At 35.3% G+C, this 23,306-nt stretch overlaps 4 protein-coding genes across 4 annotated transcripts; 3 read left to right on the top strand and 1 right to left on the bottom strand.

Annotated features, from left to right (window-relative positions):
* On the bottom strand, positions 1-4,304 carry LOC110263848. The gene is made up of 3 exons (XM_021105686.1): positions 3,606-4,304; positions 891-3,416; positions 1-698 (listed from the first exon to the last, which is right to left on the bottom strand). Exons 1-3 carry the CDS (start codon positions 4,302-4,304, stop codon positions 327-329), a joined length of 3,597 nt encoding a protein of 1,198 aa, XP_020961345.1. The 3' UTR covers positions 1-326.
* Positions 9,475-9,978, top strand: LOC110263847. Its single transcript, XM_021105684.1, has one exon. The coding sequence runs from the start codon at positions 9,475-9,477 to the stop codon at positions 9,976-9,978; it is 504 nt and encodes a 167-aa protein (XP_020961343.1).
* LOC110263846 lies at positions 9,985-14,407 on the top strand. Its single transcript, XM_021105683.1, has 6 exons — positions 9,985-10,241; positions 10,298-11,149; positions 11,507-11,672; positions 13,602-13,673; positions 13,718-13,912; positions 14,003-14,407. The coding sequence occupies exons 1-6, from the start codon at positions 9,985-9,987 to the stop codon at positions 14,405-14,407; spliced, it is 1,947 nt and encodes a 648-aa protein (XP_020961342.1).
* LOC110263845 (uncharacterized mitochondrial protein AtMg00810-like) lies at positions 14,846-15,667 on the top strand. Its single transcript, XM_021105682.1, has one exon. The coding sequence runs from the start codon at positions 14,846-14,848 to the stop codon at positions 15,665-15,667; it is 822 nt and encodes a 273-aa protein (XP_020961341.1).

The raw sequence follows: 23,306 nt of genomic DNA, 5'->3' as shown, positions 1-23,306 counted from the left end.
ATATCAGGTCAGCTAGCCTCATTAAAACCTCCACAAGCAAAACCTTTTTTAGGAAAAAATCTTGTGGTAGGAAAAAGAGTACTAGTGTTCTTACATGTTCAACTATAATATTGTTTTAGGGATCTAACATTCCAAGTGTTTGGTAACCTTGTGCCATCCAATCTTTCCAACTGATAAGCTCCCCTTCCGAGGACTTCATGTATTCTGTAAGGGCCGTCCCAAGTTGCTGCGAGCTTTCCATGGGAGGAAGGTTTTCGGACATCTTCAGTCTTTCGTAGTACCAGGTCGCCTACAACAAAGTTCCTCGGTTTTACCTTTTTGTTATGTCACCGACTTAGACGTTGTTGTAACGCCTGATGACGAATTGCCGCCGTGCTTCGTACTTTTTCAATGAGGTCCAGCTCGGCTTGACGAGCTTGTGTGTGTTCGTCAGCTTCTACCCGCAGGGAGTTGTGCGAGACTTCAATTGGCATCATGGCTTCCGAGCCATATACCAAATGGAATGGTGTCTCCTTGGTTGTTGAGTGTGCTGTAGCATTATATCCCCACAATATTTCTGGGACGAGTTCAGCCCATAAGCCTTTAGCGTTGTCTACTTTCTTCTTTAGAGCCTGTAAGAGGACTTTATTTGCTGCCTCCGCCAACCCATTTGATTGTGGATGCTCTACGGAGGAAAAGTGTTGCTTTATTTTTAGATTCTGCAAAAAAGCTTTGAAATTATGGTCGGTAAACTGACGACCATTGTCAGTAGTAATATGACGAGGTAGACCGACTCGACAAATTATGTTTTTCCATACAAAAGAGATCATCTGACTGGAAGTGATTTTGGCTAAGGGTTGAGCCTCAATCCATTTAGAAAAATAGTCAATTGCGACAACTAAATATTTGACCTGTCTTGGCGCAGTGGGGAACGGTCCGAGGATATTGATCCCCCATTGGTTAAATGGCCAGCTTATGATTGATTGGTGCAGGTTCTCGGCTGGTACGTTAATGATCCGAGCATGCTTCTGGCAGCTATCACAAATTCGAACTTTGTTTCGGCTGTCTTCCCAAATTGTGGGCCAATAAAACCCAGCTCGGAGAATTTTCTGCGCGAGGCTTCTTGCTCCCGAATGTATCCCGCATATGCCTTCGTGGGCTTCATCTATAACAAGGTCGGCTTTCGATTTGTCTAGGCATTTTAGTAAAGGTCGAGAGTAACCTCGCCTATATAAATTATTATTTAACAGTGTATAGAAAGATGCTTGTCTCCTAAACTTTTTCTGATCCTGGATCTCATCTGGAACGACCCCATTTTTAAGAAATTGTATAAATGGTTTTTGCCAACTAGTTTCTTTAGAAATAGCAAAAGTACCGATTATATTTATACTCGGTTCTGCTAGGGTGGACTGCGAAAGTGTGGCTGTGTGTGACTGGGTGGTAGCTAATTTAGAAAGTACATCTGCTCTGTGATTCTGATCTCTAGGTATATGACTTATTTCACAGTTTGAAAAATTATTCTTAAGCTCGTTAACAATATTCAGATATTTTAATAAAATAGGATCTTTCGTTTGAAAACTTTGATTTACCTGTTGGACCACTAGCAATGAGTCACAGTAAACTTTTAATTCAGAAACATGTAATTCGACGGCTAACCTGAGTCCGGCGATCAGAGCTTCATATTCAGCCTGGTTATTGCTGGCTTTAAATGAAAATCGGAGAGAGTATTCTATGACAAGTTCTTCTGGATTTTCTAGAAGAATTCCTGCTCCTGATCCTTGAAGGTTGGAGGCGCCATCGACGAACAGCAACCACTGTGTGTTTTGTGTCTTTGGGCTTGGTCCGGTAAACTCGGCTAAAAAATCAGCCAGGTATTGGGACTTGACAGATCCGCGAGGTTGATACTGGATATCGAATTTGGACAGCTCAATGGACCACTTAATCAACCTCCCTGCTAGTTCGGGTTTGGCGAGTATCTGGCGTAATGGTTGCGTGGTTCTGACATTAATTGTATGGCTTTGGAAGTAGGGTCGAAGCCGTCTTGCAGAGAAAACCAGGGCATAGGCGAGCTTTTCTAGCCTCGGATAGTGAAGCTCGGCATTNCTCTCATCCTCTGTAACAAGAACAGAACTAATTGCTGTATCAGTAATTGACAAATACAAATATAAAGTTTCGCCGATCTTAGGCTTTTGCAGAATAGGGGGTTTAGAGAGAAATTGTTTTAAACTTTGAAATGCGACTTCGCATTCCTCATCCCACTGAAAGGTTGTATTTTTCCGTAAGCACCGAAAAAAGTTGGCTGATTTTGCTGCTAGACATGGTAAGAATCTCGACAAAGCTGCTAATCTCCCTGTTAATCTTTGAACCTCTTTTATTGTTACGGGACTGGTCATGTCAAGAACGGCCTTGCATTTTTCTGGATTTGCTTCAATTCCTCTACTGGTGAGGATGAACCCGAGAAATTTCCCCCCACGGACGCCAAAGGCACACTTCTCAGGATTGAGCCTCATATTGTAAGCTCGGATTTGGCCGAAGATTTCAGTAAGGTCGGCAATGTGAGATTGTCCTGTCTTTGTCTTAGCGACCATATCATCCACGTATACCTCGATATTTCGACCTATCTGCTGCGCAAATACCTTGTTCATCAGCCGCTGATACGTTGTCCCTGCATTCTTTAAACCAAAAGGCATTACGTTGTAACAATAATTACCATATTCGGTTATAAAGGCTGTTTTCTCTTGGTCTGATGGATGCATGAGAATCTGGTTATAACCAGAATACGCATCCATGAAACTCAAAGTACCGTAACCACAAGAATTATCAACTAAGGTATCAATGCATGGTAAAGGGTAGGCGTCTTTGGGACAAGCCTTATTTAAGTCTGTAAAGTCGACGCACATGCGCCACTTACCGTTACTTTTTCTTACCATTACAACATTGGCTAACCACGTTGTGAACCTGATCTCACGGATGAATTGGGCGTCAATGAGCTTTTTGGCTTCGGCCATTGAGGCGAGCCTTTTCTCAGTTCCGAGGTTCCTTTTTTTCTGAGATACTGGTTGGGCTGCCGGGTTTATCGCAAGTTTGTGTGTGATCACTGACGGGTCGATGCCTGGCATATCTGCAGGGGTCCATGCGAAGAGATCGGCATTCTGTTTTAAAAAGTGGACGAGCTTATCCCTTTCTTCTCCCTTTGTGGATGCTCCAATAAAGGTGAATTTTGTTGGATCATCGGTCAATGAAACCTTTGTTACATCTTCATTTGGCATAGGACGATCTTCAAAATCAGCTCTGGGATCTAACTCGGCTAAGGTCGGTTGATCGGCATGTATAGAGTTGATTCGTTGTTCAGCCCCTCTCTTCACAGGCTTCAGGCTCGCATTATAGCAATGCCGAGCTTCTTGAAGGTCACCATGGACCGTGGCTATTACTTTATCCTGCACTGAAAACTTGACACAGAAATGGATTGTGGATACGATTGCAGCAAATTTATTCAAAAAAAGCCTACCCAAAATAAGATTATACGGGCTAAAGCAATCAACAACAAGGAATTAAATATCCTGTGTCCTGGAGAGTGGTTGCTCGCCTAATGTGGTTTGCAGCCATATTGAACCCATGACGGGTACCCGTTCTCCTGAAAAGCCTACAAGATCTCCAATAGATGGCTGCAAAATATTAGTACTTAGTTTCATTTTTTCAAATGTAGTAAAGAATAAAACGTCGGCGCTACTTTCTGGGTCTAGGAGGACCTTTCGAACGATTAGATCGCCTAACTGAATAGAGATGACTACATGATCATCTAGGTTTGCATCTTTACAAATAAAGTCGGTTGAGCGAAAGGTTATCTCTGGGAGATCTTGACTTTGTTGGGGATTGTTGGTGGTGTCTGAAAGTGCCAACATCGCTCTATAGGTACGCTTCCTGGCCGAGCTTGTGCTTCCGCCCCCAGCATATCCTCCCGAGATGCAATTGATTATACCCCTGGGCTGAGTAGGGGCTTTTTCTTTGTCCTTTGCTGATGATGACTGGCCTATGGGAGGTTGTTCGGTAGTCGTCACCGTCTTTTTTTGAATATGACCTGAAATAAATTTGTCAAGGTGGCCCTGTCTTGCTAGACGTTCCAAGAGATCTTTTGCGATTACACACTCATCAGTCGTGTGACCATATTTCTGATGAAAAGTGCAATACTTGGACTTGTCAATATTTTTCGGCTCAGGGTAGCTGCCGGCTTTACGGGGTGGCTTAATTAGCTTCGAATTCAATATTTTTTTGATGATGTCGTCCCGCTTTGTGTTGAACTGGGTATATGACTCGTAACGGGGCATTGGTCAGAAATTCTTTTTGTTCTCCCGAGGCTTATCTTCATCCTTTGTAATTGCTAACTTCTCTGCCTTTCGGGCTTGACGGAGTTCCTTGATATCTATCTGTCCTTTGGCCTTTTCTCTAAACTCGGCCAGAGTCTTGGGTTTAGCTACGGCAATGGCCTCTTGAAACTTACCCGGTCGAAGACCACTTTTAATGGCATGCAAATGGACCTCTGGGTGGAGATCAGGAATTCGCATAGCAACTTTTGTAAAACGAGTAATGTAGTCCTTCAGACTTTCTTGTTGGCCTTGCTTAATAGTGGTTAGATAATCGGAATCATGTAAGTATATAGCTGACGCTGCAAAATGATCTTCAAATTGTTTTGCCAGCTCCTGAAATCGTGAGATAGAATCTGCAGGCAAAGAACAAAACCAGTCAAGTGCAGGACCTTCTAAAAAAGAAGGAAAACAATGACATAAAATCGGATCAGATGCACTGTTAACGATCATAATAGATCGGAATTTCTTTATGTGTTGTTTAGGGTCCCCTAATCCGTTGTAGGGGGTTAAAGTTGTTGGCAGTGTGAATTGTCTGGGCAATTGAAAATTCATGATCTCCGCCGTAAATGGTCCGGCGGAGTTATCAGGTTCTCGATCTTCATCTTCTAGCTGAGGTTCCTCGTTCTCAGGGTTGGCATCATCGTCCTGGGGCGTCTCCGAGATATGCGTCGGCTCGGACTGACGTTCATCATTTCCATGTTGTTCTTGACGATCATCGTTGTGTTCGAGACGAGCATTAATTAATTGCTAAATTTGTTGCTGCATCCTCTGATTCTCCTCCGCCATATGCTGGTTTGCTGCAGCCATGCGTTGATTTGCCTGCTGAAGCTCAGTTACCATCCGGAGGAGTTCGGACGGAGTGGGAGGAGGTGCATCAGCCATTAGCAGACGTTAGGGATTGCGAGGCCTATTAAAGAAAAATCCGGCCCCACGGTGGGCGCCAAATGTTCTTGCCTAGCAGAGTCCGAGCTGTAGCCTGTACTTCGTCGGAAGCCGAACAATTATCCAGTCGATAGCAAGTATACCTCGGCCGGCTAGTGTAGCTGAAAGAGGGGGAGCACCTGCAGGAAGCACTCCGACGCTCAAGTCAGTTAAGGAATATATGATGAGTTATAATCTTGGAGAAGAGAATCTACCTTTTCAATCTCTGATAGCTCCATCTTATAGCTAGGAGACGAGGATAACCGTTTCCTAGCATTAAGGAGGAATTAATCCCCTTTTGGTGCGTTACTTCAAAAAGGTCGGTTACGATCATAACTTGGTAAAATGAATGCATCAGTTACAAGAGTGATATCCGAGCTATAACTCCTCAGATGGTGTATAACGGCCATATCAATAATTATTTTATATAATAAACAAAGGATTTGGATCCTCTAAAGTTTAAATTTCACTTTAGAGAGAAAAGTGTGATCTTTCACCATTGATTTTATAGGTGGGACCAATAATAAATATGAAAGAGAAACTATTCAAGGGTAGAAGATCACACTTTACTCTCTAAAGTGAAATTCAAACTTTAGAGGATCCAAATCCCTATCAAAGGTTCTATTTTACTATGGATAATTTTTTTATTTAAAATTAAATGTTCTAACTTTTATTGAGCCAACCGTGGGAAGCTCTCAACCATCGGAGAGACTTCGGGAAGGAATCAAGCAAGATAACATAAGATGAGAAGACACCACATCCAACTCAAAATCTTATAAACTTCTCACTCTTCCTTACTTTTTTTTTTATGTGGGACTAACTTCAACACTAACACTTTCGTTAACTTCTTTAAAGTTGCCAAGTTGGTCGTTTAGTGTAAATTGTTTTTTCCTTTTTATTAATTAGAAGAGAAAAAAGAATGGTGCTTGTGATCTGTTGTTTGAGATATAGTAAGAAATATCCGATCCTTGCTTATATTTGTGTGTGTATTTTGATATTTTGTGATGGCATGTGGAGTTGATGAATTGTCATATACTCTTATTCTTAATTTGCCTCAATGGTGGAGATAGAAGAGCTTAAAAACAAAAGTTAATAGAAAAGGAGATTATTTAAAAACCCAAAATCCTCCATGTGCAAATGTTGAAAGGGGCTAGTATTCTATTCCATTTCTATTTCCACCTCTTTGTTCCTCAAAAAATCTACAAAGAATAAGTGCTTATTACTTTTATTTTTGTCATTTTTTAAGGTAATTTTGTATTCTATTTACGGTAGGTGAGAAAAAAACAGTTTTGACTTATTGAGTACACTTATTTTTAAATATTAAATTCAAAATGCACATTTTATTTTGACTAAATTCTGAGATGAGCACTTTGCACCTTTAAACATTTTTTGGAAATAGAATATTGACATTAATTATTTATTTTGAGATATGCTATCACTAAAGAATTACTACAAGGTTATTATATTCTTTCTCAGGTATAGAGATATGTAGTTTGTTTGTTACTTAAAGAAAAATTATTCCTTAATACACTACGCACTTGAACAAGTATTAAATAACAATTAATAAAAAAAAATTAGCAAAATTTATTATACTAGTATTTTTATCCATAATAACATTAGGAAAATATAGTTTTTCTAAAATTATGGTCCACTTTATTCTGACAGTATAGATTATGCATGGCATAAAAGATTTATAAAATCAAATTACTTTTACAAAAAAAAGTTGTAAATTGACAAAAATCTCTAGCTAAGAAGACCAAGATATCTGTAGATAAAAAATCAAATAATAAGATTTTTAGTTATTATTTTTATATAAAAATTCTAATTTTTATTAATAATTAATTTTAACATTCGTTATCTAAAATTCAAAATAATTTAACGTGTATATTTTTACATTTAATTAGGTGTTAACTGTTAAGTCTGTTGCACAAATAGAAATAATTAATTTTTATACTTGTTATTTAAAAATAATATTTTTTCTCTCTATGTATATAAAAATATAATTAGATATTAGCATAAAAAATTATACTGATAGTTACGTTATAAAATTAACTCAAAATTAATTTTTTTAAAACAATTGAATCTTGCTTCTAACTTTTAATTATAACATTAGTACTCTCTTCAAATTATATGTAATCAATATTTGAAAGAAGAGAAATAAAAATATAAATTAGAAAAATAAAAATTTAAAACTAAATAAAAAATAAAAAACTAAAAAATAATAATATTTTAATAAGAGTGTCATGTGACACATTTGATTATTAAATTAGATAGTAATATATGATATATAATATAGGTATATTTCAATTTCAATTTTAATATTTCAAATTTAATTTTAATGCAATTAAAGAATGACATGTTACACATTTTGATTGTCAAATTAGTAATTAGTCATTGATATTGATAATCATATATAAAATAGATAGAGTGATTGAAGGAATGAGAGAAATAGAGAAAGGAAGAGGGAGGAGGGGAGAACTTTTTAATTTTGGAGGGAAAGATTTGATTTCAATTGCAATGAGAGAGTGACATGTGGCACATTTTGGTTGTAAAATTAGTAAGGAGGAGGAAAGAATTCTTTAATTTTGGAGGAAAAGATTTAATTTCAATTACAATAAGAGAGTGACATGTGACACATTTTGGTTGTAAAATTAGTAAGAAGGAGAGGAGAATTCCTTAATTTTGGAAGGAAAGATTTGATTCCAATTATAATGAGAAAGTAACATGTGGCACATTTTGATTGTAAAATTAGAGATATATAATAGATATAATAGATTCAAAACTCAACATAAAATACTGAAAAACTAACAGAATTGAGTTAGCATTTTTCTAATTCATCAAAAATAGGGGCAACTAAATTTTTTAGTTTGACTTCTTACTCGTGATCTGCCCGCTCGAATTGATAGCTCTGTTTGATAGAGAAACTGCAAATTCAGATCCACAATATTCATTATTTTAATCTTATGCGTCAACTTACAATTTTGGACATACTTTTAAAAGCCTACGAGAAAAGCTTTAGTCTTGCATGGGTGATGGGTCGGTATATTTTTTTTATCAAGCGTCTCGTCTTACAAAAGAAAACATTTTCAGCAAATAAAACATTTTGCCAAATTGTGTTCCAAAATTATTCTTCAATTAAGTGATATTATGTGACTAAGTAAATTTATTCTTCAATAAAAAATTTTAATTACAAAAGCACAACTATAAACATTTAATAATAACTAATTTGAGTTGATCTAGTGATTAACTCATTAGTCCGCTTAACTAAGTATTGGAAATTCGAATCCTGTCTTACATATATAGTAACCTATTCGACAAACTCTTAAATAGAGCTCTAATTTGTGACAGATTAGTTCTTGGTCTGTCAAATTAGAGAATATCATAAAAAACTAAAATTCAATAAAAAAATAATACATTCAATAATTTCTCTAATTAATTCATTTATAAGTATGCTAAATTTATTTATTTATTTTTATCTCAATTATGCATGCAAGTAAAAAACAAAATAACAAAATGGACCTGTAGTGGGCAACTATTGTTCATAATGTTGATTTAATCCTTCTAATGATAAATTAACTATCTGTTACTTAACATTATTATTGCCACTGCTGTTATTTAATATCAGATAGTGTACAGAGTTAGTAAGTTAGTTAGTGTGACGGCAACTTCACATAGTTATAGTGTAGCTATAAATAGATAGTTATAGGGCTTGTATTCTTTGAGACTCTTCATTAATGCAAGTTTCATTGCCTGAATTCTTCTCTCCTTCTCTGATCATGTGTTCTTCTTCAATCTCACATGCATTTCTCAACATGGTGCGGTGAGCGTGAATGGAGGAACACGGAGATTGCAGATTGAAGAATAGGCAGCTTGTTCTCTAATACACGGTCATTTGGCGTGATTTGAGAAAAATTGAAGAGTCCAACTTCACGAATGAAGCAATTTCTCTGTTCTTCTTTAATTCTTTCATTCTCTTCAATCAGATCTGGAATTGTCTTCTTGAATCAGATCTGAAATTCTCTTTTTCGATTGTTCTCCTCTCATTCTTCATCTCTTCGTCTATTTTCTTATCTTCTTCTCTCTTGAACTTGCACAACAGTGTTTGATGAGAGCTTCGTTAATTCACCTTTCTTCACGGTGACGTAACGAGTATTCCGATCAACGAGATTGAGAGAGAAAGATTGCGAGACAATTGGTGAAACTTGCATCTATGGCTAAGAAATCAGGAAGCGGATCTGGATCTGGAGGTGTTGGCACAATGGATGCTCAGCAGTTTGAGGCATTTTTCAGTCAAGTTGCGCAGATCCAGAGTCATCTCAACAAGGCAAATTCGAATCAAGACCTTTCAAGTCCTTACTATATTTTGCCGTCTGAAAATCCAGGTATACCTATTACCAATGTCACACTTACCGGTTCAAATTATAGTGCTTGGAGCAAAGCAATGATGAACGCACTTTATTCGAAGAACAAATTCGAATTTGTTGATGGCACCATTCCTAAGCCTAAGAAAACAGATCCAAATTTTAAGGCGTGGCAACGTTGTAACACGTATGTAGTAGCCTGGATTAATCTCTCCCTGAGCCCTAACATATATCAGAGTGTTTTATGGAATAATATAGCTTATGATTTGTGGAATGATCTTAGGCATCGGTACTACCAAGGAGACAGGTTTAGAGTAGTTGAGTTAAATGAGGAGATTTATGCGCTCAAATAGGGAGACATGTCCGTTACTGCCTATTTTGCTAGGCTTAAGAACCTTTGGGAAGAGGTTGATGATTTTAGATCGATTCCTGGATGTGACTGCGTTAAGTGTGAGTGCGGTTTAGGCGTCGTAAGGCAGCAAAGGGAAGAAGATAGAGTCACAAAGTTTCTTCGAGGTCTTGGAGAACAATATTCAATTGTTAAGTCACAAGTGATGCTAATGGATGAATTGCTTAGTGTTAACAAAATTCTGTCCATGATTACTCAACAGGAGAGGCAACTCTTCAGTTTTGAATTTTTGATAATGTTTTAGATACAAAAATTTTGGTAAGCTCCTCAGGCTCATCTTCTCAAAATGAAGTGAAAGGAAAAGGCAAAGGAAATAGAAGTCAATGTAACAAAGGGCGAAACAAGTTGCAATGCTTCAAGCCTCGGTTTAATAAGAAAAATCCTGTTCTTAATTGTATGACAGCAGCTGATGCTTCTGAGGATATTAATGACAATCTCAGTGTTCATCAACTGGTAAGGAGTGAACCGACCATTAATGAATTTACTCCAGAGCAAAGAGAAGCGCTTCTAGCATTGCTCAGCAGACAAGATCAATCTCATTCTCAAAGCATTAGCCAGATTTCAGCCAAAAATAATCTTTCACCTCATAACGGTAAAATGGTGCATATTTTGCATTTTGAATCTGATGTCATGGCTCTAAACATTTCAACTCAAAAACACAAGCCTTGGGTTATAGACACTAGTGCTATGGACCATGTGTCATATTCCTTGGCAGATTTTCAAAATTATTTCAAGATAGATCCTATTGTTGTTAGATTACCCAATGGTGCTCTCACAACAAGCTGCATTATGGGAACTGTTGTGTTTTCTGATGACCTTTACCTTACAAATGCATTGTTCATCCCTACCTTCAATTTTAAACTCATTTCAGTTTCAAAGCTCACTGCATCACTGCATTGTAAAATGAGTTTTACTGACAAAGATTGTGAGATCCAGGATCTGCACACTTTGAGGATGATTGGTGCAGCTAGTAATGTTGATGGTCTCTACATTCTGCACAAGGAAATCAAGATTCTCCCTCATATCACAGCAATTTCTCGCAACCACATTCCAGGCTCCTTGTGGCATGCTAGACTAGGGCATCCATCACATGATAGGCTAGTTGCATTACAAAAGTACTTTGAATTCATTGATTGTACAAAAAGTGAAACACCTTGTCATTCATGTCATTTAGGTAAATAAAAGAGATCACCATTTTCTGTTAGTTTAAATGTAGCAGCCACTGTATTTGACATTCTTCATATTGACATTTGGGGACCTGTGTCCATTCCTTCCTTTACTAGAAAATGTTATTTTCTCACTATAGTGGATGACTGTTCTCGTTTCACTTGGATTTTATTCATGAAAACTAAGGCAGAATCTTCACAGTTAGTTAAGGACTTTGTTGTTTTTGCTAAAACTCAATTTTGTGCAAATGTTAAAACAATTCACACAGATAATGGCCTTGAGTTCTTGATGCCTACATTTTACAGCTTTACTGGTATTACACACCAAAGAACTTGTGTGGAGACGCCGCAACAGAATGGGATTGTTGAGCGTAAGCATCAACACATTCTTGCTGTGGCTCGTGCTCTCATGACTCATGCTCATTTGCCAAAATCATTTTGGAATTATAGTGTTGGACATGTGAAGGTTGTGGTAGGCTTAGAGAATGGGGGGTTGAATCAATGCCTTCCTTTTTGTTGCTGTTATGACCCTTTTAAACAAAATTATAATTCTGATTCTGTTTAAACTAAGCAGCAGAAATTTATGAGACAATTTATTTTTGTCTCATGAATATCAGAAAACAGAACACAGCAAAGAAGAGAAAAGCTAACACCAGCATGTATCCTGATTCGGTTGCCTTGTGCTATGCAAGCTACGTCCAGTCTCCTCCACAACAGTGGAAGAATTTTCACTATAGTTAACAGTATAGTTAACAGTATTACATACACCAATTTCACAGGATTGACCCAATCCTTTCACACTCAAGTTCTAACCTAACTTGACATTGGCTATGCTAATACCCAACTATTCACTCTTAGTGCTAACCCAACTAAGAAAGGGATACCTTACAGGTACAAGATACAAGACATTTAACCATCCTAAAGAAATTAGAAAATAACTCTAGGCTTTTCTCTCAAGTGTTTCTCTCAGTCTTTTTCCACTCATGGCTTTTTCTTAAGCTTTCTCACAATGCCTTTTCTCACAAGAAATTACAGAAAGATAAACTTAGAAAAGTACATTACAATCAGTAAAACATGAAGAAGATTGATTTCATCAACAGCCTCTGTGCTATGCGAAAAACCAGATTGGCAAGCCTCTGATTCAGTTCTTCATACTGGCGGAATGCACCTTTGATTAGGTTACATTGTCTAGTTAGTTGAACTTCTTCAAAGAGCTCTCTCAGAACAAAACCTCTATTCATTGATTTTCTCTCCTTGGTTTCTGAATGAACAACAAACATCTTTTATCTCCTTGCATGTTGCTGGGTTCTTCTTCCAAGGTCAACACCGAGAGCCTTGAGCTTCACCAACCCACAGATTCACTTTTTCTCATTAAACCTTAGAGTAGAAACTTTTTTTCTGACTTCTTCATCTTGACCGAAAGTCATAAAGCAGTAGCCATAGAAATCTTCGCATTGTCAACTTGATCTTAGCCCTTGAAAAACAACTTGGTCCCCAAGTCATGTTTAAGACCGTGGATACACAACAGAGAAGAACAGAAACCATCTTTTCTTTGTATCCCATTTCGGATAGAGCAGAGATTTGGGAAGAAGAGAAGAAGATCTGATGCATTCAAGAGGAAATGGGTTACCTTTAACCTAAGCTTGATTTGGTTTGGATTTTTTTATTAGACTTCTGTGTTTCAAGCTTAATCCTTCTCTCTCTTGCTTCTTTGGTGACTAGCTTAGGGAATAAGCTCTTTCTCTCTTTCTCACTTTTCTGATTTTCTAATTTGACTGAGACAGAGAAGAAAGGAACGTTGATTTGGTGAAAGCAAGTGAGAGGGAATTGAAATTCAATTCGGGCTTGGATCAGGTTCTTCTCAAGTTCAGACCGTTTTGATTTCTTTTGGCTTTTTGCTTTTCCTTGGGCTCTCAATTTTGTTTTCAGCCCACCATCCTTGCTGATTGCTTTTTCATTCCATTTGGGCTATTGAATTTCGGCCTGCAACAATAAACAATTAGTAATAAGTAATTATAATTAATCAACACTAATTATTTATTTGTCCAAAAATAATGTTTGTCATCACTAATTAATTTGGTTAATTTCTTAACTCAACAACATGCAGTTTATCTGATAAATAGACTATGCACTCCTTTTTTGAAAAATAAATCTCCTTATCAAGTTCTCTACAAGTGTCTAACAGATATTTTAAATCTCAAAGTCTTTGGTTGCTTAGCCTATGCTAGCACTCTTAATAGACACAGAGGTAAACTAGATCCAAGATCCAGGAAATGTCTGCATCTTGGATTCAGGGAGGGTACAAAGGGCTATCTACTATTCGATTTGCAAACTCGAGAAATTTTTCTATCTCGATATGTGCAGTTTTATGAAAATTGTTTTTCTCATTGTCAAAAATCAGATTCCAACAACAAAGTCACTTCTAACTTTCCAGCAAACACATCTCATTACTTTGACTATAGCTTTCTGCACGGTAATAAAATTCAAGTTCTAAATGAGAATAATTCCAACCCTCAGGATGATGTAAGTCAGCAAAATTTAAATACTCAAATTGATGAAGCACCTCATGATTTAAGTGATAGTGAAGATATCTTGCCTTATGCAGAAATTCATGATCATGTAGACACAGGTTCTGCATTAGCATCTGCATCACATGAGGAATCACCAAATTCTTCTCATGTCCCTTGTCAAATTGTGCCTAAAATTGCTGGGGTAAGAAGATCTACTAGGCAAACTAGAGCTCCTAGATATTTAGCAGACTATGAATGTAAGACCACTAACACTGCCCCATCCAATTCGTAGCTCATTGCTCAAAGGTATCCAATCTCAAATGTTTTGTCCTACTCTAGACTTTCTCCTATGCATCTTGCATTCTCTCTTGCTATTCAAAATTTGGAGCCCAAAAGCTATGAGGATGCTATAACTCAAGTTTGTTGGCGAGAGGCTATTCAAGCTAAACTACTTGCTTTGGAGGAAAACAAGACATGGAAGCTAACCTCGTTGCCATTTGGTAAGAAAGTAATTGGTTGCAAATGGGTATTTTGTACCAAATATCACCCTGACGGAACGGTTGAAAGGCACAAGGCCAGGCTTGTTGCCAAGGATTTCACCCAAGTAGCTGGTATTGACTACAGAGACACATTTAGTCCTGTAATAAAGCTAGGAACATTGAGAATCATGTTGGCTATTGCAGCAGTCAAGGGTTAGCATCTCAAACAAATTGATGTAAACACAGCCTTCTTGCATGGAGAACTTGAAGAGGAGGTCTATATGCAGGTTCCCTCAGGCTTAGAAGCTTCATCAGGGCAGGTTTGCAAGCTTGAGAAGTCGTTGTATGGACTGAAACAAGCAACTGAGCAAGCAGACGGTGAAACTGCAAACTAAAATCTGTCTTGCTTGAGATGAATTACACTCAATGCAAATCAGATTATAGTTTATTTACCAAACAGACTTCCATAGGATTTACAGCAATCCTTGTGTATGTGGATGACTTGGTATTGGCGGGTGATGATCTAAATGAAATTGAAGCAGTCAAAAGAATTCTTCATGATAGATTCAAAATCAAAGACATAGGGAATTTGAAATATTTTCTTGGGTTGGAAGTAGCAAGATCAGAAAATGAAATTACTTTGTATCAAAGAAAGTATGTCCTTGATCTGCTCAAAGACACTGGATTTGAAGGTTGTAAACCTGCCACCACTCCCATTAATTATGGAGCAAAACTCAGCAAAAGTAGGTGTTGGGAAATTGCTTCATGATTCTACTCAGTATAGAAGAATCATTGGCAATCTTCTGTACTTGTCTAACACCAGACCAGACACTAGCTACGCAATTGGCAAGCTAAGTCAGTTTCTAGATTGTGCTACCAATGAACATCTAAAGGCAGCTCATCGAGTACTGCACTATGTGAAGGGATTCCCAGCTGCAGGCCTCTTCTTCTCGACAAAGTCAGATTTGCATCTCACTGGCTTCTCAGATTTTGATTGGGCGGGGTACCCTGATTCCCGCAGATCTACTTCTGCATATTGTTTCTACCTAGGATCCTCCTTGGTAACATGGAAAAGTAAGAAACAACTCACAGTTGTAGCCTCCTCTTCTAAAGCTGAATATCGAGCATTGGCATTGGCAACCCGAGAAGCTCAGTGGTTAAGCTATGTTCTTCATGATCTTGGTGTTCCAATCCAAAAACCAATCAACATATACTGTGACAGCAATTCAGTAATTTATATTGCCACCAATCCTGTATTTCACGAGCGGACAAAGCATATAGAAGCTGATTGTCACATAGTTTATGACAAGCTACAAGAAAATCTGAATCACCTTCTTTCCATTTCAATCCACAATCAAACAGCAGACATTCTCACAAAGCCCCTTGCTCCTGGTCCCTTTCATGCTGCATATTCTAAGCTTGGATTGTTGAACCTTTTCTCTCCCAACAATGCAAGTTTACGGGAGGGTGTTACTTAACATTATTATTGCCACTGCTGTTATTTAATATCAGATAGTGTACAGAGTTAGTGAGTTAGTTAGTGTGACAGCAACTTCACATAGTTATAGTGTAGCTATAAATAGATAGTTATAGGGCTTGTATTCTTTGAGACTCTTCATTAATGCAAGTTTCATTGCCTGAATTCTTCTCTCCTTCTCAACATGTGTTCTTCTTCAATCTCACATGCATTTCTCAACAATGTCTAACGTCTGCTAAAAAACTCTATCTTTTCAGATTATAAACTGATGAGGACCAACTACTACCAAAACTACATGTCTTGTCTGTTCTACTACACCATAATATTTGTATCGACACCTAAAAAGGTGTCTCTCAATATTTCCATCAAATTATGTATTGTTATAACGCAATTGAATTCTTAAAGGAATTTTGTTGCGCCTATATATGAATCTTCCTCTTCAAGTGACTCATGTGCTGAAAAATTATTAATTTTTTAATTTGTTTATAGATAATACATATATATTAATTATAATCATAAATTATACTATTTTATATTAAATAATTTATATAATGGTAATCTTATTTATTTTTAAATGTTGAATCGAATAAGTTATAGTTATTTTTTATTTAGAATTAAATGAGAATAAGATCAAAAAGACTATTTTATTTGAATTTTAGGGTTTAATGGGTGTCATGCTCAACTATAAAAAGTGACTTCAGTAATTTAATTTGGTCCCCAACACATTAAAACCGCTTCTGTAACTCTTTTTCCATCGGAGGAGTTGTGATTCAACCCTATTAGAAATACAGAAGGCTTTGGTTGAAGAAGATCAAAGAACCAAACTCTCTCAATTATACTCACGAATTCAAGTACACTTCTATATTCAAGTATTTCTTTCTTAATGATTAACATGAATGGTCTTAGGATTAAAAAAATTTTAGAATTTCCAACAAGTTGTATCAGAGCCATCTATAATTGAATCATTGAGAATTTTTGAATTTTTTTTTGTCATGGATTCAATTTTGAATTAAACAAAGAAATTTGTATTTTTTTCATGTGTAAATATATGTAAAAACTAAGGAGGTTATAATATTGTATGGTTATTATATATTGTGTTTTATTAATTATTCTATTACTTTTATTGTATATAAGTATTTGGTTTTGTTACTCAAAGAAATTGGTAACGATTTAGATTATTATATCCATCTATTTCATAAAAATTTGGCTTTAGAATAAATTAATTGAATATTAAGCTACTAAAATAATTTGTTTTGTGAAAAATGATTTATTTTAAAACATCAAAAATATATTGATATATAATTTATGCNAAATAATATATTAAAAAAATACAAAATCTCTTGAATTTAACTATTCAAACATCAGGTGTAAGAAACACTTGAAAATAATGTGTTTTTTAATCAATCAAAAGAGCTTCTAGAACTATGAGGTTCATACTTCATAGTAAAGTTTTATTTTATTTAATTATTTTTTGCAAATTTCAATTGATTTGAGAGCAATTATAGTGCTAAAGTAAAACATGAAGAATGATTATTATCCTGTAAATTACATTCAAGAAAACAACTATTTGAAATAGCTATGTTTAAACAATTCATAACTATACTAAAGAGAATATCTAACTTATTTTTAATATTAAGAAAGATACCACAAAAAAATCTATAGATATTCTTAGCTTGCTATAAAGAATTAAGTGATCAAATGAGTGATACTATATCAAATTCTCGATATGTGGTTTCATCTGAGAGTTCATTGGTTTAAATTTACAGAAACTTACAAATTTGGTAGCAACAAATATCTTTTTGGCACTCTTTTAATCCATGCTTGCATTTATTTATTTTCCACTTATTTTCAAATGTTATGCATTTTAGATTTTTTTATATTTTTAAATATTTTTTGATTTTAGCCCAACATATTGTTGGGTTGGTTGATGTCTGCTGAAACATAATTGTTTACCTTCTATTTATTATACAATAATTTTATTTAGTCGATAATTTTGTGCTAAGATATAGATTAAAAATAAGATTTCATCAAGAAAATATTGAAAATAGTAAAATCAGAATTTCATAACCATCAATTATTTTTGCAAAACCACTGAAAATATCACATGAATATCTATCAATTCTCATAAATAAGTCATGGATTTGTTTCAACTAATAAGGCACTTTAAAAATTATTGCATGTTCATACAATATTGATGAGTTTATCATGCCGTAGAAGTGGCTATGTAACAACTATGATTCATCTAGAGATACTGCAAAACAAGTCCCTCAGAGCATTCATTGGAGTATCAAAATTTAGAGTGAGTTAGGATAACATTTGGAGACAGAATGTATTTTTTAAGAGTCTTTGACGAAAATATTTGTTTGGATGTTGAATTTTGTTCTCAACTTTGACAAGAAAGAAAAAGAAAGTTAGCTTACGAGATGTACTTAAATGAATCTTTAATATAAAAGTTGTGGATCCATGGGATATATATACATTGGTTATTTTTGCAACATGCATGTTATATATATCATTTGATGAAAAGAATTGTACATACTTCAAATTAACAAAAATACTATTTATACACTAAAACTCGTCATCAAATTATTTGTGTATAAATATGTGTGATTTTCAATGTGTATTTATATTCTAGCATGTAATTTATACTAGTGGCTGACTTTAGTGTATACACGTAGTATAGTTGCAAAGAAATATATACCTACTATATACCGTCGCTATTTGAGTACTTTTTCTAGTTTTTTTGCGGCGGTTTTCAATATGCCGCAATTGTTGCCGCATAATTTTAAACTTGTTTCCAGCCATTTTAAAACTGCCGCTAATTTCAGTATAAAGTGCCGCAAAAATATTGTATTTTGATTTAAAAATCGCTACTGTTTTTATTTTAAATATTATATATATTGGCACTTTTTTGGGTATTTTTAATATGACAAATCTTATTATTTTTCATCTAAAAATCTAAATTGATGGAAAAAAACAAAAAAAAATTACGAAACAAATTAATATATTTATAAAAATATCAATAAAATAAATCGCTTGTTAAGAGTTGTATAGTCAAATTCAAAAAAAATGTCTGCTTCAAACTAAAATAATTCCAACCCTAATATCTATTTTTTATTCTATCCTTCCAAGAAATTCATCCTTGCAGCGATATCTGGTGGCAGTTCCTCTCCCTGCCGTTGAATTAGATATCTTAGAGCACATTCCATTGCCTGCCTCTTTTTCTTCTCTATTACTACTTCATCCTCCACTGCCTTCTTTTTCAACTTCTCGGCTTCCAACTCTACTTGTAGTTCGAGTAGCACCCTTTGGATCTCCTCTATTTGAACTCCAATTCTCGGCATATGTGAATTCCGACCACAAAGTTGATTAGGAGTCGGTCCGAAACTCACGCCATGCACTCTACTCGGGTCCTCTTTTCCGAGAGCTTGAGCAAGCGAATTATTTTGAGACAACATTCTAGAAGACTCATAATATATTTATAAAAAATATCAATAAAGTAAATATATTGTTAAGAGTTGCATAGTCAAATTCAAAAAAATGTTTGCTTCAAATCAAAATAATTCCAATCCTAATATACTAATTTTCGCTTTGTCCTTCCACGAAATTCATCCTTGCAGTGATATCTGGTGGCAGCTCCTCACCTGGCCGTTTAAATAGATATCGCAGAGCACTCTACATTGCCTGCCTCTTTTTCTTCTCTTTGCTACTACTTCATCCTCCACAGCCTTCCTTTTCAACTTCTCGGCTTCCAACTCTGTATGTAGTTCAAGCAGCTTCCTTTGAATCTCCTCTATTTAAACTCTGTTGCCCAGCGGATACGAATTCGGACCGAAGAATTAACTAAGAATCAGTTTAAAACCTACACCACACACTCTACCTGATTTCTCTTTTTTGAGAACTTGAGCAAATGAATCACTTTAAGACAACACTCTAGAAGACTCATGTTGTTGCTCAATCTCCACAATTCTTTCCTACAAACATAAATCAGTATACATAAGCCATCGTGGGCTAGGGTAAACGATATTAGACTTTTAATCCAAATTTATAATTGAAACCAACTAGATACAACAATGAAAGATAAATCTTACACCAATTGTCCTAGCTTCTTCATGGATATAGGAACCATATTTTCTTTTGTGCACTGCGGTCCATAACTCCCCTCTACTAACTATCCTCCCTTGTAGTTCCGACTGTAACAATATAAATTATGACATTACCGTATTCCACGCAATTAAGAAAAATGTAGACGTAGAAATGGTTCAAAGGGTGAATTCAAACGTAAATTACCTCTTCTTCTTTTCACCTTTGCCAAACTTTTTGAACTGCCAGTGTGGGTGTATACTTATTTCGATCGATTTACAACATTTTTCCTGCACTTTTTCTATTGTGTCATCAGAGATAAGAGTGATTAGAAACTGATTTTGTCAGACTCAATGCAAGATAAAGGATAGAGTTATCTCACAGCTAGAAGCAAAGCTGGAAGCAGCAAGACTTATCAATAGTGATCGAGCTCACATAGAAGAAATGTCCATACCAAAATGGAATAGTTGTCTTAATCAAATACAAAAGTTTCATTTAAATTTATTTGCTTTTACTTAATAGATTTTGTGAAGTCTTCTCTTAACCCAGTTAAACATAAAGCAAACTTTATCAACAAAAGATGTGGAGATACAAAACTTAATTTCAGACAAATAGGGTGACATTCAATTTATTCAATGTTTATGATTTCTGGTTGGAGGTCCTTTAACATTCTAACTCCTCTTAACATAATCCTATTACAATATGAAGTTGGAAGTCTTCAATACATCCTACAGAGAATTCAAGACATTATAATGAATATGAATGAAGAGGTAAATAGATTTCATCCATTTTTGGCTAGAAGGATTTGATTTTTAATACAATTTCTAACTTTACTCTAATTTTATTGTTACATACATATGTATAATCTCTTCTTGAAACTTTATCTGTTTACTAGAAGTTTTACAAGTATACAAAAATGAATATTAATACTATTTCTCTCTCACTTTTCTCTAGTTTTTCTGTCACCCTTTTTAATTAGATGGGCCTATCTCTATGGTTGGATGATTGATCTTTTAGTTTTAACAATAATTTTTACTCTGTTGTTTTTAAAAAGCTATTCTTCTAATTAGTTTGAAACAATAATTTTTATTTTGGTGTTTTTAAAAGCTATTCTTCTATAGATCTATGAAGCAATGTGTAAATTCTTGATGAATTTAATGAAGCATGTCTGCTTTAAAGATTATTTTAGCATTAGGAGTTAAATTGTAAATAACATAAAATTCTTGAAACTGAATCATACATTATTGAAACTGAATCAATCAAACGATTAAACAATCATTAACTATTTGCATCTATTTACTCTAACTAAAAAATTCACTACAAAGTACACAATAAATCAAAATAGTAGTACATTCAAATTCGTAACTCTAAACAACCACAATTAACCTGAATTAATAGAAGATATAGACAAAATCTGAATCAAAGTAACCTGAAAGCATAATCTATACCAAGAAGATATAGACAAATCTTGAGAAAAATAGGATTCAAATTTTGTAAGTGATCAAGAATGAAAACAAGAAAGAAAGAGCAATGTAAAAGAATGAACCAGTGACAGGGGAGAGGCCGCAATAACTGAGATCGCGCACGATGGAGGAGGGAGTAAGGGTTTCACACATGATAGAGGAGAGGGAAACGGTCGACAACAGTGAGAGGATGATGGATCGGTAGCCACGTGACTCAAAGACGGCACAGACGCACACGGTGGAGCAGAGAACGTAGGTGGATTTTGCATACCGTGGAGGAGGGGTTTCACGCACTATAGATTAAAGGGGAACGGTCAACAACAATAAGAGGAGGATGAGTTGGCAGCCACATAACTCCACAGTGACACAGCGGTGCACGGACGAGCAGAGAACAGGAGTTCACACGCTTTCAATCTCCTTTCACAAGTTCTTATTTTTCTTGATTTTGGGCAATTATCTGATCTATTTTTCTTGCAATTATATGTTAAAAGGTTAGGGTTAGCGGTGGGATTGCATGAAATCGATGCTATACCAACCGATTTTGCATCACATTGAAGAGCTCGGTATGCAATCGCAACTATCTTGACAAATTGCAGCAGATGAAAAAATGACAGATAATAATTTGCCACCGCTAGCAGTATCCATGTGCATGCCTTGTAGTGTGATATATTTGCTTGTGAATCTGTTGCGACTAAATGTAAGGTTGGCTGAGTTTAATTTATCCTAGGTGGTGCTTTTAGCAACATTTGCATCTATAGCTTTGTTACATGAATCCTATTAGAAATATAATTATTTGTGTGTCTCTTTCTATCAATTTAAACTTTTGAGAAAAATGATATATATCATGGTATCAAATAGGGGTGTTTATGGGTCGAGTGAAACCGGGTTTGATGTGATCCAGACCCGCTCCGAAATATATGCTGGATTTATTTGTTAGACCCAAACCCGACCCTAGACCCGATGAAACCTATACACTTTCGGGTCACGATTATATTGGGTGAAAACCGGGCCGTTAACATTACATTACCTTGATACCTTCTTGTAAGCTAGCATGTGAAAATATCCAAATTTCCAAGACTCCAACCATTATTTGACATGGTAAAATTCACTTAGAAAAATATAACAAGAACCAACCCTTCTCTAAAATTAAAATATAACCATAATCAATACTAATATTGTCTAATAACACCAAATTTTTAAATCAATACAAATAACACAATATTATGCCATTAGTCTAAAGTCTTATGCATTTTAAACATAAAGCATTAACTTATAGTCTTATAATTACTAATAATACAAAATATTAAAGTTTACAATACTTAAATTTCACATAAAAATAGTCATCATCCATCACTAATAACACAAAATATTAATTGTGTATGATGACTGGGCAACTGGGCCGAGTTCGGGCGACACGAGTTATGGTCTGGACCCGATCCGAAATAATGACCGGGTCTATTTTTGAGACCCTTACCCGACCCTACACCCGATGAAATCACACCAAATTAATCTCTAAAGTGTTCGGGACTGTGCCGAATTTTTGAGTCGGGCTGGGCCATGTACACCCCTAGTATCAAAATTTATATGATTAAAATATCTAAAGTTAGATCATTATTGTTGAGCTCAAAAAATAAAAAAATTTCAACTTACGCCAAAGTAAAAAAAAAATTATCCAAAAATTATTGCAAACCTAAAAAGAGAGTCTTTAGCGAGTAACCGTCATTAATTATAGGATTTTACTAATAAATATTTTAAAAATATTTTTAATAATATCATAAATAACTTGAGAAAAAAATGTAAATTTCTTAAGTTTTCAATACATTACTTGATACTACATTGAAAGAGTCAAAACTTTCTATTTTAACTCAAGTTTACATAGCCACCTACTTCGAAGTGAAACATATAAATAGAATGGATATTCCCTATGTCTACCAATTAAGAGAGGATTATCTCCTACCGCAATCCCCACTAAGCAATGAAACCAATAGAGTTTTGTGTTATTGGAACTTGATAATAATATCCACTAACTTATTAAGGAGTAATGTTCACTAAATTATTATGCATTATATTATATTATAAGACAAACAAAAGTTG

Source organism: Arachis ipaensis, chromosome B06 (assembly GCF_000816755.2).
Source record: "Arachis ipaensis cultivar K30076 chromosome B06, Araip1.1, whole genome shotgun sequence".
Classification (NCBI taxonomy): Eukaryota; Viridiplantae; Streptophyta; class Magnoliopsida; order Fabales; family Fabaceae; genus Arachis; species Arachis ipaensis.
The sequence above is the reverse complement of the archived record's forward strand: the minus strand, read 5'-3'. Positions and strand labels throughout refer to the sequence as shown.